The 18,864-nt window shown below is 48.6% G+C and overlaps 2 protein-coding genes and 1 long non-coding RNA gene across 9 annotated transcripts; 1 reads left to right on the forward strand and 2 right to left on the reverse strand.

Annotated features, from left to right (window-relative positions):
- Positions 1–630: 630 nt before the first annotated feature.
- Positions 631–2,843, reverse strand: LOC129391678 (uncharacterized). Its single transcript, XM_055081422.1, has 2 exons — positions 1,937–2,843; positions 631–790 (listed from the first exon to the last, which is right to left on the reverse strand). The coding sequence occupies exon 1, from the start codon at positions 2,841–2,843 to the stop codon at positions 2,142–2,144; it is 702 nt and encodes a 233-aa protein (XP_054937397.1). The 3' UTR covers positions 631–790; positions 1,937–2,141.
- On the forward strand, positions 2,781–18,203 carry RNF122 (ring finger protein 122). 7 transcript variants are annotated; one of them, XM_028482083.2, is made up of 7 exons: positions 2,781–2,870; positions 5,173–5,483; positions 9,422–9,578; positions 14,771–14,816; positions 15,135–15,176; positions 16,894–16,976; positions 17,236–18,203. In XM_028482083.2, the coding sequence occupies exons 2-7, from the start codon at positions 5,465–5,467 to the stop codon at positions 17,348–17,350; spliced, it is 462 nt and encodes a 153-aa protein (XP_028337884.1). In that variant the 5' UTR covers positions 2,781–2,870; positions 5,173–5,464; the 3' UTR covers positions 17,351–18,203. The 7 variants fall into 7 exon arrangements, with proteins under 7 accessions (XP_028337884.1, XP_028337885.1, XP_007119783.1 ...); XM_028482084.2 differs by having other exon boundaries at positions 5,173–5,466; XM_007119721.3 differs by lacking the exon at positions 5,173–5,483 and having other exon boundaries at positions 2,788–2,870.
- LOC114484640 (uncharacterized) lies at positions 11,224–13,817 on the reverse strand. The gene is made up of 3 exons (XR_003677784.2): positions 12,968–13,817; positions 12,518–12,582; positions 11,224–11,309 (listed from the first exon to the last, which is right to left on the reverse strand). It is a non-coding gene; the product is annotated as an uncharacterized lncRNA (long non-coding RNA).
- Positions 18,204–18,864: the final 661 nt, after the last annotated feature.

Below are 18,864 nucleotides of genomic sequence, written 5' to 3' on the forward strand. Positions count from 1 at the left end.
AATGGCACACTCTAGAGTTTAACTTTGTCCTGTAAACACCAGGAACCAATAGACGTTGTTAAGCAAGATAAAGAAATGATGAGACTTATGTTTTAGAAAGATAACTCTGGGGCCAGCAGAGAGGATGGATTTGAGAGTAAGATCAGAGCATTATTTCTTTCAGCACAACTGCATGAGAATTTGGTGGTGGAGTGGGGAAGGCATGGTAATGAACACTTCTTGGGGACCACCCTTAACTACTGAATCAGAATCTCCAGGCTTGAGACCCGGGAGTCTGCATATGTAACTTCTCTCACATAACAGTGATTCTTGCAGGCTCTAAAGTCTAAGACATAGACTAGAGACAGAGAGACCAATTAGGAAGCTTTTGTAATTGTCCAATTAGGAGATGAACTTAGTTGGATCTGTCCATGATGCCCTTCCAGAGTAGCTCATAAAGAAAAACAATTGTTTTCAGACAATTTCGTAAGTGCTAAACTATTTCTGCAGATTGCTAAGTGATCTTGGCCAAGTCATTTGATACCTTAACCATCATGCTTTTAAATGACAAAGTACTGATTCTCATAGTCTTATCTGAGTGTTACAAGAGTCAGGGAAAGTACTTACCTTCAATTAAGACATTAAGTCTAATAGGAAGATTAGATTGAGTCAGTCATTCTTATTTGTTTTCCTGCTTGCTTACTGTTTACCTCCTCATGCAATGTAAATCCGAGGAGAGCAGGCTTGAGGACATTGATGGGTCTCCAGTGAAACAGTTCTTGGCATAAAGTAGGCTCGCAGTGAATATGTTCTGAAAAAATTAAAGACAGAAAGACAAAGTAAGGAAAAAGGAGGCAGAGGAAGAGACAAATGAAGGGACAGAGGGAGGGAGGGAGAAGGAAAGGAAGATAGAAAAAGAAGGAGAGAGAAAGAAAGAAAAGAAAGGAAGGAAGGAACGGAGGGAGAAAGAAATAAATGAAGAAAGAAAAAGGAAAGAAGGAAGGAAGGAAGGAAGGAAGGAAGAGAAAGGAAGGAGGAAGGGAGATAAAGAAAGGCAGGAAGAAAGGGAAAGAAAGACAGAAAGAAACAATGCAATGTCAGGTAAAAGAAATCATCACATTGGACAGGAAATTAAGAGATTCAGCCTTTCTTCCAACTACTATTTCAACACCTGTGTGGTGCTAGATGCTGAAGACGCTGCCCTTATGGTATTGCCAGTGTGGATGTCTGGGTTTGATTCTGCTGCTCAGGAGCGTAGAGCCCTGATAAGTCTACCTTAAGCTTAAGCTTCAGGCCTTAGCTCCTTGTTTATAAAACTGGGGGTGGGTGGTGGGGTGACAGCTCTCCACAAATAAGAAGACAGCTAAAGCACTTTCCAGATCTCACCTTCGTAATTCATCTGCCTCAAATCGTGGCTTCAGTTCCCTCTTTTTTGTTTGTTTATTTTGTTCTGAAAACCTTTATTTTTAATAGCCCCAAACTGGAAATAACTCAAATATCCAACAACTGGTGAACAAAGAAGTTTTGTTATAGTCATACAATGGAATTCTATTCAGCAATTTTATTTACTTTATTTTATTATTAATTTATTTACTTATTTATTTTATTGAAGTATAGTTGATTTACAATGTTGTGTTACTTTCAGGTGTACAGCAAAGTGATTCAGATATTCTTTTTCAGATTCTTTTCCATTATAGTTATTACAAGATGTTGAATATAGTTCCCTGTGCTGTACAGTAGGCCCTTGTTGTTAATCTATTTTATCTAGAGTAGTGTGTATCTGTTAATTCCAAACTTTTAATTTATCCCTCCCTCTCCCCTTTGGTAACCAACCATAACTTTGTTTTCTGTCTGTGAGTCTATTTCTGTTTTGTAAATAAGTTCATTTGTATCATTTTTTTTAGATTCCACATATAAGGTTTATCATACGATATTTGTCTTTCTCTATCTGACTTACTTTACTTAGTATGATAATCTCTTGGTCCAACCTTGTTGCTGCAAAGTTCCCTCTTCGGAAGCGAGCAAAAGAACGTGCGAGCCGCCGCCTAGGACCAAGTTCTTGCCCTCTGGGCAGAAATGTAACCACTCCCCGGAGCTGGCTTCTCAAAGAGCTATAGAAATGCTAAACAGTAACAGATCTAGAGGCAGAAAACAATGTGGCACTAATTGTTCCGTTTCCTCCGCTTTCCTAGCAGGGGAGGCTGGCCCCGGCTGCTCCAGCCATCCCACCGCGCCGCGCGCTTCTTTCTCAACTCAAGTATCCCGAGGACTGGGAAGGTGAAGGGGAGAGGCGCCCGAGGAGCAAAGATGCTCCCCACCCTCCGATCCCGGCAGACCTGCAAATAATGCCCAGGGACCAGAGGAAGGCTCCCATTGGCCAGAGGGCGGGTGACGGCAGGGGGGCGGAGTTTCCCGGGGCAGGGGGCGGGGGAGTATAAGGGATGGGGGCGTGCGCGCACCGTGTCAGTTTCGAAGTCCCTGGCTTCTGCCCTCTGCTCCCAAGCAACTGGATCGCGCCTCGGGCTAAGGCTTTTCCCTCCTCTGCCCACCGGGCGCCTCCACCCGGCCCTGCGGCGCCCCGCAGCTCCCCGCCCCCCCACCAGCCCCGGGGCCCTTCCTGCCTTTCCTCCGCGGTGCTTTGATCCGGGGGCCTTTCTGTTTGTTTTCTCTTCTTTCCTCTTTGTTGCTCTAAAACCCACCTCGCCGAAGCCCCCCCGCTGCGGAGGGAGTTCGACTTGCAAAGGAAGGCGGCTGCCGCGCACCGCATCCGCCCCTCCTGCGACCCCGCCAGCCGGCGCGCCCACCCCGCCTGCCAGACCCGCCGCCTGCGTTCGTTCGCCCGAGGAAGCCAGCCGAGAGTTCATTGATGCACCCATTCCAGTGGTGTAACGGTGAGTCCCGGGCCGGGAGGGCGAGGGGCGCGGAGCCGGCCGGAGACGCGGAGAGCGGGGCGCCAGGCTTCACAGCCGAGGGCTCGTTCTCCCTCTCGAGCCAAGTTTTTCCTGAAACGGGACCGGCGAGGAGGCGTCCTGGCGCCCGACTCTGCTCTACACACCGCGGAATTTGGGGGAAAAAAAAAAAAATTCAGGTTTAACTCCAGGGCTGGGAAGGATCTCTTGAGCGGGCGGCGGGCGGGCGGGGGGGGGGGCGTGGGAGCCGAGGGGTTCCCGGCCTTTGTGTGGCGGCTTCGCACTCCTACCCCCTTCCCTTGCCTTTGTGCGCTCAAACTCTGTTCTTTGTTGTGGTTGTCGGAGGAGAATTAAATCCGCGCTCGGGCTCGGATCTCCTAGAGGGAGCTCAAGTTCCTGGCCTGAAACTTTTCAGGCTATTTTAAATATGTATACAGTGCGGCGTGCGGGGCGGCGCGCCGGGACGGCTTCCTCTGCGCCTTTGTTGGCTTCGCACCGGCGGCGGAGGGGGCTTTGTGACGGTGGAAGACGCCGCACTAATGAGCGTGGCTTTTTATTGGATTGATAAAGCCTTGCAGAGTTTTCGGCGCCCGGCTACCCTTGAGAGCAGGGCTTGCCTGGAGAGCTGTGCTCAACGAGCCCCAAGGCCAGACCACAGTACTAGCTCCTGTGCCTCGGCGGTGGCCGCGCCTCCAGACCCGATCACCCCTCCCACCCCGGCCTGGGTGATGCTAAATTCATCCCACCTGAGGCTTTTAGCGGTTCAGGTGATGCATAGAGGTTGGGCTTGGGTCTGGTTCCTCGCCCAGGCTACCTGAAGAGAGGGCCCTTCTGGGCGGGTCAGTTCAAAACTTTGGCTCCTAATACCCTCCAGTGGCCCTAGGATCTTGACTGCGTTGTTCTAAAGCTTGGAGAGTTTCTGGTGAAAGCGGGGAGCGCGGCGGAGGCACTTCTGGTGAAAGGGGGAAGGGGACCGGCCTTATCTCTCAGTAGGGTAGGCTGGCTAGTTAGGGGGGAGAAAAATCCATTCTTGAGAGCAGACTCTTGCCAGATCTTGCATTAATTATTTCAAGAGGCTTTTGTTTTAAGGCAGGGTTTGGGCAGCATGTGTATAAGAGGGCCCCCATCCCCCTCTTCCTCTTGCTGGTAGGATCTAATTTCCTGAAAATGAACCCAGCTGTGTGTGTGATAGGCAGCATTGCTGGAGTGGGGACGAGGGGGTGGGGTGAGGAAGGACGGTGCATCCCAGCATCTGGGAAAGATTCCTGTTGGCTGGGAAGGAGAAGCTTTCCCAGATCCACTGGTCTTTCTTGGCCAGCGCTTCTCTTGACGTCACTACAGCTCCCGGCCCGCTGCTCAGATATGAAACATTCTGATGTCAAGGCTTTCATAGGTCGGGGGAAACAATGGAACAGACTTAAGGAGAAGAACCAAGGTGGCTGTCACTAACACTAGCCTTTCTTCTGGGCAGCCCCCTTTCCTGTGAGGGTTTAGACCAGCAGAGGACTTGCTGCTTTACCTTTTCACTTCTTTTTTTAAAATTTATTTAATTTTTATTGAAGTATAGTTGATTTACAATGTTGTGTTTCTTTTCACTTCTTTTTTTTCAATTTTTTTTTTTTTACTGAAGTGTAGCTGATTTACAATGTTGTGTCCATGTCTGCTGTGACTCAGTTATTACACATATAGACATTCTTTTTAAATATTCTTTGCCATTACGGTTTATCACAGGATACTGAATATAGTTCCCTGTTCTTGTCACTTCTTTCTTTTTTTAAATTAATTTATTTATTTTTGGCTGCATTGGTTCTTCGTTGCTGCGTGAAGGCTATTTCTAGTTGCGGTGCCCGGCCTTCTCATTGCGGTGGCTTCTCTTGTTGCAGAGCACGGGCTCTAAGCACGCGGGCTCTACAGCGCAGGCTCAGTAGTTGTGGCTCACAGGCTCTAGAGCGCAGGCTCAGTAGTTGTGGTTCACGGGCTTAGTTGCTCCACGACATGTGGGATCTTCTGGGAGCAGGGCTCAAACCCGTGTCCCCTGCACTGGCAGGCGGATTCTTAACCACTGCGCCACCAGGGAAGTCTCTCTTGTCACTTCTTAAAGTGACAGAGAGATGACTGTTCTGACTCCAGTGAAGAAGCAATCCTTCTCCCCACAACTTGGTGAAAAATATCTAAAACCCCTCTTTCCTGGGGTTGGTATTCTGTCCTTATAAGTTTAGAGGGAAAACTACTCCACTGTCAGGTTTTAGCCCAAGGTATACTTTTCTCACTTCTTTTAAATCAGAATGCAAGCAAATGGACCATCTCTTCTCAGCTATGAAGCTCTTCTCACCCATACTTCCTTATCACGGAAAGTCCCAAACTCACTGACTCAATCCTGGAGCCCCAGGGGAAGCTTCTCTCGGCAAGATAACATGGTCAAGATAAACTGATAAAGTGCTGAGGCCAGAGTGCCTCCAGAGTGAATACATGTAAACCCTCTGCATTCGCTATGGCCATTGCTGTGCAAGTTCCCAGAACAGGGAACCCAGTGAAGTTCTTTGGGACCCTAAACATGCCAGGATCCAGCTCATAAAATGTGCGTGGAGAGCAAAGGTAGGTTGAGGGTTAGACCCTCTTATAGCATCAACAATTGATGAGACAGGTATTAGGGAGATGTGCCTGGTGGGGAAGAAAGCCTCTTGGCCTTGAGGACAGAGTTCCATGGAGGAGAAGCTCAAAGGCCCTTTTCCAGAGTAGATGGAAAATTGTCCCTCCCTGACCAGTCCACCATGATGTCTTCATGGAAAATTGATCTCTTTTGGCCCACAGAGATCAAATATTTAAGTGGAGGGCGAAGGGGTGTTGAAAACGGCTCAGAAGCAAGGGCTGAACAAAGTTTAGTAGCTAATTAACTTTTTTCCAACTTTAACCAAAAAGTCTTTCAGGATAAGAACTACTTTTACTTTTTGTTTCCCCACAGTGTCTAGGTCAGTGTATAAATCAAGCCAGCAGCAGTACTTGTTGGTTGACTGGTCATCTGTTAGCTGAGGCAGTTTCTGGGCAATTTTCCCAAACTTCAGTCTCCTTACTTTGAAGTGGGAGCTTTTGCCAAGATGACCAGATCGTCTTGAGAAAAATCAGGAGTTATTTATCTGTTAACCAGTTATTGAAAACAAGCCAAACACGAGGGTAGGCACTGGAGAATGTACAGAAGTCCATGTTGCTGTCCTCAGACCTAGGAGCACTCAGGCTTGTTCAAGAACTCCTCATCTCTGATCTCAGGATTGTATGTAATCACACCTCTACTATGGCCTCACTTTGTATGGTGAAAACCTTTGTGTCTGTCTTCTTCCCTAGATGATAAAATCATCTTGTCTTTCTTCTTTGCTTTTTTGTCTTCAATGTCTGTTGTGGTACTTGTCATGTAATCACTGCTTAATGCCTGTTCGAGTTAAATGAAGTTGATTCTAGGAACAGGGGGGCAACATAAGACAGTTAACGGAGTGTGCCAGAGCCAGAACACGTGATACAGGCTGTGAGCACTGTAGATTTCGGGGTGGGGAGTCCCTGGAATATCACAAAGACCAGGTTTGGGGGACTTTGGGGAAGGAGAGGGAGTTTCAGGCAGAGAAAGCTTCATGAACAAAGGTGTGGAGGCAGGTAAAGACAGAGATGGGCAAGAATTAGAGAGGAGGCTGGCCCACCTGGGGTGATGCTGGAGGATAGAGTCAGGGAGGTAAAGAGGGGACCCAACGCACACGTGTTTAGGAGGACTTGAAGCCAGTCATGAGTTTGGGAAATACATGCTAGAAACCAAGTGGAAGGAAATGTCAGACATGTGGGCTAAATTAGAGGAGGGACTAGACATCAATGAATAGGCACTTGGAGTAGAATTGGGCTCCAAGTCTGTCTGGAATAGAGACTTGGCAGTACAGTTGGCACACAATCTGAAAGAGGTTTGGAAGGAGGTTCATTATATCGATCACTAGATTGATCTCAGAGATGAAGAGGGCTAAGATGTATGAGGTCAGAGATGACTGCAGTCTTTCAAGCCAGTCTTCCGCTGAGTCGGGGTTGCTTCGCTAATTACGGTGTAGGATTCCAAAGTGTTTTAATGGTGATCTGGCTCCTAACCGCGATGTCAGGAAAGTACTTAAAACCCACATTGAGGGCTTGAGTCTAAAAGAGGTTCACCCACCCCGCACACCTCGCAGGATCTCAGTTCCTTGACCAGGTATTGAACCCGCGCCCTCGGCAGGCAGTGAAAGCATGGAGTCCTAACCACTGAACCACCAGGGAATTCCCCAGAGGGCTTTGAAGCCTGGCCTTCTTAGCTGTTTGACTGTAGACACATTGTTTAATGATGATTGAGTCTTTTTTCCCCATGGCTGGGTGGGGAGTAACATTTCACAGTGGCCTTATTACAAATGTTAAGTTATAGCTTGAGAATGTGCTTGGGTGATAGCAGGTGTATGGTAAAGTCTAGCCTTCTTGTCCCAGCACTTTCTGAAATCCAAGAGTTTGAGGCTTACCTTTCAGATAATTGATATTTTTTGCCTGCAAACAGGAAAAAACACTCAACTGGCTTGTGGTCAAATCTTATCGTTTTTTTTTTTTCTTTATAAACATGATAGAAAATTTACTAATTCTCAGAACCAGTAGTCCCAAGATAGTGGCTCTAGGATTGCTTAATCCAGCAACTCAACTGACAACATCTTTCTTCTTTCCTTGTCCTCTCTGCCACCAGCTTGATATTGAACTTCTCTCTTTCCAGCTATAACTTGGCTGCCGTCCTTCCAGGTGCTTTGGGGAGATGTGACCCCCCGCCTCCCCACTAAAAAAAAAAAGAAAATCTTGTCTTTTCCAACAGGCCTGCTCTTTGTTTCTTCAGCCAGAACCCTGTCACATACCTACCCCAGAGCCAAACCCCTGGCAAGGGCAAGGTGATTACCACCTTTGGACCAATCAGGATTTACCCCTGAGTCATGTGAGAAAGGGAAGCATCCAGTGGCCACCAGTGCTTCCCAAGCTGAAGGGACCTTGTTAAACTGTAATAGATTCTGATTCATTGCAGTGGGGGTGGGCCCGAGAGTCTGCATTTCTGATGAGCTCTGGCGATGCCACTGCCATTAGGGGACTGCATGGCAAGGCTTTGAGTAGAAAGGGGGAAGGTGGCCAGTAAAAGTTAGCTGTAGCTCCCTGCCCTCACCCCCTCTGCCCCTTTCTGGAATGCTGGCCCAGCCTCAGAGTGAGCAATTTCTATTCTGGTCCTAGTGCAGTTTGGCTTCTGGAGCAGGTAGCTTAATAATGACAAATGACCTTTGCAACTGCACTTTGCAATTTACAAAGTGTAGCAATTTACAAAGTGTATTTCTTACACCACGGTTTTCGGTCCTCTAGGCACATTGCTTGTTTTCCTGTGACAAAGTGGAGCTTAGCGAGGTAATTTCCTAAAGGTCACATAGCTAGGGAGAGGTGGGATTGGAGCCCAAGTGTACCTTTCCTCACCTAACGCTCTTCATTTTGCTACTGCACTATATAGGCTTCACCCTGATGGAAGTGAGTTTTCCATTTTCTGCCCATTGCCTGAATCCTTGATCCCCTAGGTGGGGATGCTGGTTTAAGTACCGTGTGTATGATCCCATTTCATAGATTGGTTAAATAATTTACCAAAGATCATGTAGCTAGTAAGTGTTGGAACTAGGGTACAGATATAAGCCCGTGGAATGTAAATTGGTGCAGCCACTACGGAAAACAGTATGGAGGTTCCTTAAAAAACTAAAAATGGCCATATGATCCAGCAATCCCACTCCTGGACATATATCTGGAGAAAACTCTAATTCGAAAAGATACACGCACCCTAATGTTCACAGCAGCAGTACTTACAATAGCCAAGGCATGGAAGCAACCCAAGTGTCCATCCACAGATGAATGGATAAAGAAGATGTGGTATATATACATAATGGAATATCGCTCAGCCATAAAAAGAATGAAATAACACTATTTGCAGCAACATGGATGGACCTAGAGATTATCATACTAAGTGAAGTAAGTCAGAGAAAGACAAATATCATATGATATCACCTGTATGGAATCTAAAATATGATACAAGTGAACTTATTTACAAAACAGAAACAGACTCACAGACATAGAAAAGAAACTTATGGTTACCAAAGGGGAAAGGGAATCAGGGAAGGGTAAATTAGGAGTTTGGGATTAACAGATACAAACTACTGTATATAAAATAGATAAACAACAAGCACCTACTGTATAGCACAGGGAACTATATTCAATATTCTGTAATAAACCATCACGGAAAAGAATATGAAAAAGAATATATATATATGTATATGTATAACCGAATCACTTTGCTGTACACCAGCAACTAACACAACATTGTAAATCAACTATACTCCAATTAAAAAAAAAAAAAAAAAGTAAGCCCCCGAGTCAGAGGTTTGCCATTTCTCCCTGCATCCTTGCTCACACAAGAGTGGCCCCAACGGTACATTTCCCGCTATCGTAGTACTTTCCCTCCCCGTTCTTTGCAGGGTGTTTCTGCGGCCTGGGACTGGTGAGCACCAACAAGTCCTGCTCGATGCCACCCATCAGTTTCCAAGACCTTCCCCTCAACATCTACATGGTCATCTTCGGCACCGGCATCTTCGTCTTCATGCTTAGCCTCATCTTCTGCTGCTATTTTATCAGGTGGGTGGCTTGCTGGCTGACCTGGGGTTGGGGGAGTCTAGGAGGCGGCGGCCGTGGGTAGGGTGAGCTGAGTGAGGCTCCAGTCACAGAGTCACCAGCCTCCAGCCGGGGCCGCTGCTTTGAGGACAGGACTTAGTCCTGCCCTTGGCTGGGCCCCTGAGGCCTGGTGTTTCTATTTACATCAGCCTGTCATGTTGTTGGAGAGAATATAAGGTCAGCCTGGGTCAGGCTGCATTCCCACCCTTTGGCCAGTTATTCTCAGGTTGCCTAGAATGACTGTCCAAGTAATATCATCAGTGGTCCCTAGCTGTCTCTCTCCGCCCATTCACACTCTCTGGATGGCCAGGGATGGGAGGCCTCATGACACCAATGTCATGATCCTCTGCCCTCCTGGGAAATCCTGCTGTCATCCCTCCAGAGGCTAATATTAGCAAGCTGGTGTCTGCAGAGCTGCTTATTTGTTCTGCCTTGTAAGCTCTTATGTTTGAGAGAGAAAAAACTGAAAACCATCACTCTTTGAGCGTGGCAGTGCTAGCCAAGCTCCAGGAACTGTTTTCTTCGCTTGCAGACAAGGGAACTGGTGGCTGTTTTCTATCAAAAATGTGGGGCAGGGGAAAAAAAAAAAAAAAAAAAAATGTGGGGCATGCCTGGTATTCAGAGTGGAAAATACAGTAGTGTTTCTGACTAGGGTGCCCTATTGGTATTAACAATTCCTCATTGTATGGGACTGTCTTGTGCTTTGGGGAACACTGGACACCCCTGACCATTCGAGTGTGCTAATGGTCCTGAGAGCCATTGTGATAACCAAGCTACACAACCCCCCATACACAAACACATGATCACCCAACGCCTGGGTAGACGGATGTCAGCTGGGGTCTAGGCTGGTGTCTGATCAGATCACCTAAGAAGATTAAATTAAGATGAAGGAAAAAGGAGTTCCTGTTCCCCACTGAGATGTCCCAGTGGGTTTGAGTGCTTCACCTGGCAGGAGGCTAGAGGGAAAGTAGAAACTTGTCCGGATTCCTGGGCTGGAGGAGCTCCCTCTTAAGAAGGGGAGGTGCCCGTGGGCCCTGCTCTCTCGTGCTCCCCGTCCACTACCTTGGGCTCCTTCTTTCTCAGGACTTTAAAAAGCCCCCAGGACTGTAATTTTCCACTTACAAGTCTTTGCAGAAGAGGTAGAGTCTAAAATTTGCATCTAATTAGTAAGTGAGGGTAGATTTCCCGTATCTCACCACCTCTCCCCTTTCCCCAAGTCTAAGTTTTCTTCTGCAAACTCTTTCGTCTTCCTGACCACCAACCACTGCGCTCTCCCCATATGAAGCAATTTATGCAACTCCCCAGAGACGGAAGATGGAGACATAGCAAAGATTTTTGTGTGACGCTGGCAGGAGGCTGTAAAACCAACTCTGTTTGGCCCCTGCACACACACACAGAGGCACACCCATGCCAGGCTGCAAACGTGGTCAAGAGAAGAAAATGTACAAAATTACTCTGAGCCAGTGTGTGGGTGACCGGGCTTCATTTCCTGACGCTGCCACTAATAGGTGTGATCTTAGGGTTTTAGCTCCTCTTTACCAGGTACCTTCTGTGTGCCAGGCATCATGGTCAGCATTTTGTAAAACATTTGGCTTACTTAGTCCTCAGAACTTGCCTCCGGTTTCGGTATCAGCCTGCTTCTGCTTCATAAATGAGGAAATGCATGCTCAGACGGTAAAAGATCTGCCGAAGGTCCTATATCCAGGAAGATGGAGAGGTGAGCTAGTCTGATGACAATTAGGGAGAGCCTTTCAGATTCTAGATGTTGGTCTTCTCTGATTCCTCTTCCTTGAATGGGAACAGCTGTGGCATCCATGGCCACCCCCTTGCAGCTAGAGATCGTGGTCCTGCAGAAGGACGGGCTGGGAGCTCTGGGTATGGCTGATTTATTTTTTGTTTGGCTGGAGTTAAAGAACAGAGCTGCAACCACACCATACCAGAAGCTTTCCCCACTGCGGGGCTGCTCGGCGCCACCTGTTCCTCCTGCAGTAATCTTCCCCTTTGCCACCCTGCCCTCTGTCCTACAGCCTGCCCGAAGCCAGTTTGACCCTGGCTTGCTGGCATGTGGCAGCCTGGGAGTGTCTATATATAGAAAGACACACAAGCACAGAAGCCACTTCCTCTCCCTGCTTCTCGGTTTCCTCCTCAGCCAAAATAGGCCCGTGACCCCCCTCCTGACCTGGTGAGCTCATCGGCCAAGGCCAGCCTGCTCCCCCTCTCTCTGTCTCCCTGACTCCCACCCCCCGACCGCAGGAGCCTGATCTCTGCCCTACACAGGATGGAGGGGCCCGTGAAGTACAACTGGGCAGGAAAGGAACCATTATTTTCAGGACCTGGCTGCATTGTTTGTTGCAAAAGGGAAAAGCTGGGGAGAGCCCACTGGCAGCGGCTAGAAATGGTCTCATTGAATTCAGGGTATTTTTAGTTGCTTTGCTCACCCAACAGCTGAGAAGGCCACCTGTCCAGAGTTGTTGGCACTCCATCCCCTGCTGGGATGGCCCAGGATCTCTGCTTTTTGCTTTGTTTCCCTTGCAACCCTTTTGGCCCCATTTCATCACAATCTATACCTTCCTGATATAGAAATCTACATGCAGAGTGAATATAGAACGTGGCTCTGAAGCGCTTGACTGTTCCGAGAGATAGTCTTAGGCTCTAAGGGTCAGGCTTTTGGAGGATCCTCAGGTGAGACCATTAAAGGGAGCCAGGCAGATGGAAGGGCCGAGGGTGGAGAGGGTGAGGGCACCTCAGGCACCCTACGACACAGCAAGCAGAAAGGCCCTGCACGTACTCTGTAAGTGTAGCCATGTTGCAGGTGAGGCAAGCGAGGCTCAAGAGACGGACAACACCCCGTTCTGAGTCAGGAAGCAGACTCCTCACCACTTCCTTATTTACTCTGTACATACCTGCTAACAGCAACAGCGTCTCCCTCAGAAGGCAGCTGTGAGCACCCCGGCGATGAGATCACTTTCTTTCTTCCCCAGATTAACCCAATATCAGGCAGGTCGCACTTGATCATTTAAGCTTTGGGTACATCCTTCCCCTCCCCTCTCATTTGGAAGTGGGGACACGGTGTATATATGAAAGTACAAAGGTAAGGGTGGAACGGTGCAAGCCCTGGTTAGGCCCTTACCCCAACCCTCCAATGACCAGAAACTGTCCGATGCCACCCTCAGACCAAGGCAGGGGGAGACCTGCCCCACCTGTCCGCTGACCTCCTGTTAGGAGCCATGGAGGTGGCGGCAGCCCCATCTTAATCTGTCCCCCGGCTGTGCATCAGGCACGGCTCTTCCAGACCTTCTGCAACCCCTCCGCTCTGGTTCCAGCATCTCGGTGTTGCTCTTGGGGCATCTTACCTCGCTCCCTTCGACTGAGGCTCGTGATTGGAGATTCTCTTCCTCTAACTCAGGTCAGCAATCTTTTTCTGCAAGAGGCCAGATATTATAGGTTTTGCGGGTCATATGATCTCTTTCTGAACCACCCAGCCCTACTGTGCAGAAGCAGCCATAGACAGTACATAAGCTATTGGGTTGGCCAAAAAAAGATCGTTCGGATTTTTCCGTAAGATGTTGTGGAAACCCCCGAGTGAACTTTTGGGCCAAGCCAATATAACGTGGCTCTGCCTCAGTAAAATTTTATAGGCATTGAACTTGAGTTTCATATAATTTTAACATGGCATGAAATATTCTTTTGATTCCTGCTTTCAGCCATTTAAGAATAAGTACCGTTCTTAGCTTCTAGGCCCTATGAAACAAGCAGTCAGCTGGATTTGGCTCTCAGGAGGCCGTGGTTTGCTACCCCATCCTACCTAACCTGGTGGTTTTCTGATGTTTCCTTCCAATAACGCAGCTCTTTGGTAGAAATGATCAGTGGGAGAGAAAGCCCCATCTAGTTCCCAAGTACGGGAGGCCATAGAGCTCCCTGCGTAACTGAGAAGGTTTCCCTCAATGAAAATAAAACAGGAAAAAAAAAATTATGATCAGTGTGTTATCATGGTCCCAGCCATCTGCATAGTAAGCCATTCAGAGTCGGAGGCTTGTTGATGAAAGGGCGTTTCCCCAAAACCGTCTCACATTCTCAGGACCGTGGTATGTGCCACCTCATTGGTGAAGCAGGCCACAGCGTGTGTTGAAGAGCTCGGCCTCTGTCATCAGATCGACTTTGATTCAAACCCAGACTCTGCTGCCAGCCAGCTCTGGCATTTGGGCAAGTTACTTAACTTCTTTGGACGCCGTGTTCCTCATCTGCAAAAAGGGACGTCTGTCCCTCTGGAAGTTGTTTGGAATTGGTGCAGACATCAGGCGTAGCAAATCCTCCATCGCCGTTATGCTCCTGCCATTAGTAACGGCGTGTTCTGGCCATTGTGTTTTGGCCACTGAGAGTCCGGTTGAATGCGGGCCACCAGCTTGAAACAAAAAGAGGAAAACAAAGAAGGGATTGCCTGTGTTGGCCTGGCGCTGTGAAGTGGGGCAGGCGTGTGCTCTGGTTCCAGAATACTTGCGTTCTCTGAGTGGAAAATTCCCCAGGCTCAACAGACTTTATCCTGCTGCCCTGGCTTGGTGGAAATGGCCCTCTTAAGAATATCTAACTTCTGGGAATTCCCTCGTGGTCCAGTGATTAGGACGCCGTGCTTTCACTGACGAGGGTGTGGGTTCAGTCCCTGGTCAGGGAACTGAGATCCTGCAAGCTGCGTGGCATGGCCAAAAAAAAAAAAAACCTAACTTCCATACAGTCAGCAGGCAGATGGTTGATCTGTATATTTGGGGAGCCTGAAGGAAGTGACCTACCAGAGACAGCAGGGAGGGTGAATGAACTATGGGTTGGCCAAAAAGTTCGTTCGGTTTTTCATAGCACCGTACGGAAAAACCCGAACGAACTTTTTGGCCAACTCAGGATTAGGGTGCTCTGCAGAGACGCCCCCAGTCTCGGGGAGCTGGCAGTGAGTTTTGAGGCAGTTGAACCTGAGGAAGAGTCTTGAGTCCTTCACCCACTCTGGTGACCTGCAGAAGGTCCCGTGCATACTCCATGTGTCTATGGGAAGCACACCTCCCCACCCCCAGAAGGACGCCCCAAGCAGCTGGCCGGCCTCTCCTGCTCTGAATGGCTGTTTGTGCAAAGACATAATGACCTCTTCTCTCCCCTCTTTCTTGCTTCCCCAGCAAACTCCGGAACCAGGCACAGAGCGAACGATACGGATATAAAGAGGTAAATAAAGTTTATGTGTTGCCCCGAGACTTTATCCACTATTAGCCCTGCTTGGGGAGGGGGTGCGGGGAGAGAGCAGGTTTAAGCTGGCCTGGGCTCCCCCTTGGCCTCACCTCTGGCCCCCTCTGAGGCTAACTCCTTTCCCCGTCCTCAAGTCTGGCTGGGCCCAGGTAGGGCCCAAAGCCCTCCTCCTTCGCGGGAGGGTCACGGGGGCACTCCTGTGCGGGGCCAAAGGCTCACTGCCGTCCTTGGCGGCTCATACCACCTGGCCCCTGTGTTTGGTTGCTCCTGATACCAGGCCTCCACATTTTTCCCCAGGTGGTGCTTAAAGGTGATGCCAAGAAGTTACAGTTATACGGGGTGAGTGCATTGGGACAGGTCGCGGGAGTGCCCAGCGGGTAAGGCAAACCTTCTCCGGCAATCTCAGCCTGACCTTTTCAGGAACCTTTTTAGTCCCTGCCTTCCTATTTCCTTGGGCCAAATAAAACTCATCCCAGGAGGTGATCAATATGCAGAATCCGTTATGTCTGGAACTGAACCAGCGCAGGCAGAAAACCAAAGGATCACAAAAGGGTTTGGATACATGGTGTGACCCATGGCCCCAGGAAGCCCACTAGGGATAATCTTAATGGGGAAGACGGTAAGACCACTCCATGCCAGATTTCAGTAACTTTCCCCTGCTCAGAACCCAGGTCTTGGTCTGAAAGAGGTTACCTTTGTGTATGCTCTGTCCTAGTGACTGGATCTGATGCGTGTGTCCAGCTCTGAGGTTCTTCCCTGTTTCCCTCCATTCCGCTCCCCTCCCGCATCACGCCCACTCCGTGGGGCCCCTCAACTCTGACTCGTTTAGGACTACACCATTTCCTGTTGCTTTCCCACCTATGCCTTTGGGGTCACCTAACTCATTTCCCAAGACTTCCTTCCATAACCATGGACACTCCTGCAGAGAGCGTGTGTGTGGTTGTCTGAGAGGGGAGGATCACAGGTCTCACTACACGCAGACTCTGCCTGGACATGGCCTCATTTCACCCCTCTTTTTGGGGTCCACTGTCATGATGTCCACAAGTTCCAATGTTTCTTTAGCTCTCCTCCAGAAGAGTAATTCAGCTGGGATTGAAGGGGTTATAATATATTGGGATGTAAGGCTGGATTTAAAGAATGTAAACCATACACCAGACCTCCCTCCTTTAGTTATTGATAAGTGCCCCCTCACCAAAGGTCCTAGGCTAGAAAGGCTTAAAAATCATAACTACTCAGCCATAAAAAAAGAATGAAATAATGCTCTTTACAGCAACGTGGGTGGACCTAGAGATTACCCTCCTAAATGAGGTAAGTCAGAAAGAGAAAGAGAAACACCATATGATATCACTCATATGTGGCATCTAAAGTATGACACAAATGAACCTATCTACAAAACAAACAGACTTACAGACATAAAGAACAGACCTGTGCTTGCCAAGGGGAAGTGGGGGAGGGGAGGGACGGATTGGGAGCTTGGGATTAGCAGGTGCAAACTATGATATATAGAATGGATATAAACAACAAGGTCCTATTGTATAGCACAGGGAACTATTATATTACATAATATTATTTATATAATATAATATAGTTATATTCAACTATTATATTCAATATCCTATAATAAACCATAGTGGAAAAGAATATGAAAAAACATATACATGTATAACTGGGTCACTTTGCTGTACAGCAGAAATTAACACATTGTAATTCAACTATACTTCAGTTTAAAAAAAAAAAAAAAAGATTCCTCTATAACAGCACTGCCCAGTGGAAATCTGAGGGTAGAAAATGCTCTCTATCTGAGCATCCGGTGTGGGGACCACTTGCCACTTCCCAGCTGTTGAGCACTTGAAATGTGGCTAGTGGGACGGAGGAACTAAATGCTGAATCTCGTCTTATTTGGGTCGACTTAAATCTAACGCAGTCCCCGGTGGCTCACGGCTACCGCCCTGTCAGGGTGAGTTCTCTCTTGGGTGAGGATGAGGTGCTGGGTATTCAGGATGGAGGAGTGAGGCTCTCCCCCGTCTCCTCTCACGCGGCCCCTTTCTTCCCACAGCAGACCTGTGCAGTCTGTCTGGAGGACTTCAAGGGGAAGGCTGAGCTGGGTGTGCTCTCATGCCAACACGCCTTTCACCGCAAGTAAGTGTCCGCAGTGGGGATGTGTGTCCCGGGGTGGCTTTGAAAGAAATGAGCAGGGAGCCTCTTCCAGAGCCTCCAGTCACAACCCCTCCCATCTGCCCTTTGCCGGTGATGCCCTGCCTCCTGTCTGGACACCAAGCAAGCCAGGGGGCTGAGGATAGAGAGGTTCTTGTCCTGAGAAGCAGCTGGGCTCCATGAAAAGACAGCTGGAGCAGATTGGTATCTTCTTAGGGAAAAACAGGTCGTCTCTTGCCCGCAGGTGTCTGGTGAAGTGGCTGGAAGTACGCTGTGTCTGCCCCATGTGTAACAAGCCCATTGCTGGTCCCTCAGAGGCCACCCAGAGCATCGGGATCCTATTGGATGAGCTGGTGTGAGTGCTGCCTCCATACCAAGGCCTGGAGAGAGAAGACCTCTAGCCTCACGGGTGCCTGGTCCTTCCGCGAAGCCGCAGTGAACAAGACTGGTGGGTGGTGATGGGCATGCTCACCTGGAGGGATGGGGGTGCAGGGCTGGTCTTCCAGCCTCAGGGTGAGACTAGACGTGCCCACCTCTCTGCTTCCTGAAGCCTGCTTCCCTGCTACTCAGTTCTGATGGACTTGCCCATCAGGACCACTGTATCCTGGTACTGGACTATCTGCCTGCCTTGTCCCTGCTCTGGGAAAAGAAATCCATTCCTATTTGGCCAAGAACTTGGAGCACACCCCCTTGAGGGTTCCCCTGAGGAGGACAAGCTGCCCTGACCTAAAAGAAGGGATGAGATGGGCTCTGCCCCACCTGTGACCTCCCTGCCCCCTCCCCACTCCTTCCAGAGGAAGGTTAGAAGGGAAGGAAGGAAAGATGGAGGAACCAAGTGCCTCCAGTGGAAGCGAGGGAGGCTCTGTAGGAAATGGGGAGAGCAGGGATAAACAGAAGAAAAGTCAATGTTTACATGGGACCTATGGAAACAAAGGCTGGCCGGCCGGCCTGCTGACTACAGGGCGGGTGGGGGGCAGCCCCCTCCCCCTCCTAGATCTGAGGTGCTATCCGTTCACTGTTCCTCGGTTGATCTCAGAGCTTCCTATTCCGTGCTGGGGTTTGAGTATCCGCCGCCCCAGAGGAAGGGCTTGGTCTACACCCAAATGGATTCCCAGGGGTTTTTTTCTAAAGGAGCAAAAAGGGGGCCTGGGGATGGGGGTGTCTGGATATTAAGGTCGTGGTGGACACCCTCTTCCCCTTTGTAAATAGTATTTTTATACTTCATCCTTACCATCTCAGGCTTTATACATGGAATCCTCCAAATGGAAGGGGTAGGGGTTTTCTGTTCCTCCCCCGAGTGGGTGAGGGTGGGAAAAAGGTATGTATTTAAAGCAAATTAAATTTAATAACAAGTTTCTCTAACCTTTTGCCTGTGGTTGTGGCTTGTGTCCGTTGGCCCTTTTCTGCCAACAGAGGGAACAAAGTTCTCAAACTGCCCTCTACTCACTTTCCCATGCTCAGAGCAGACATACATGTGCACAAAGGTTCCTGATCCTTGACAAGAAGAATTCGTATTAATTATTACCTGTTCAGCATAGGTTAGGACTACCATCAGTATGCTTGAAGACCTGACTGAGCCAGGCTCATTCACATGATTTCTAGAATATTTTTAAAGAAAGCTGATGTATGGCACCACAGCATTCCAGCTACCAAGACTTGTCATTCCTAGAGTTCTCCTTGTAATTCAAGCCACTGAGCTCTTAACACAGGAAAGGTCCACATTGCTACCATGGAGGCTTGATTTCTTTCTCTGATTAGACTTTTTTTCTTACCCACTAGCTGACAATCACTGGCTCATCCTACCCTGTGACCTGCATCTAGAAGTACTGTTTAACTTTTTATGCTTCCAGCTGCACTCAGATCTGGCACCCGT

The sequence above is a fragment of the Physeter macrocephalus genome, chromosome 20 (assembly GCF_002837175.3).
Source record: "Physeter macrocephalus isolate SW-GA chromosome 20, ASM283717v5, whole genome shotgun sequence".
Classification (NCBI taxonomy): domain Eukaryota; kingdom Metazoa; phylum Chordata; class Mammalia; order Artiodactyla; family Physeteridae; genus Physeter; species Physeter macrocephalus.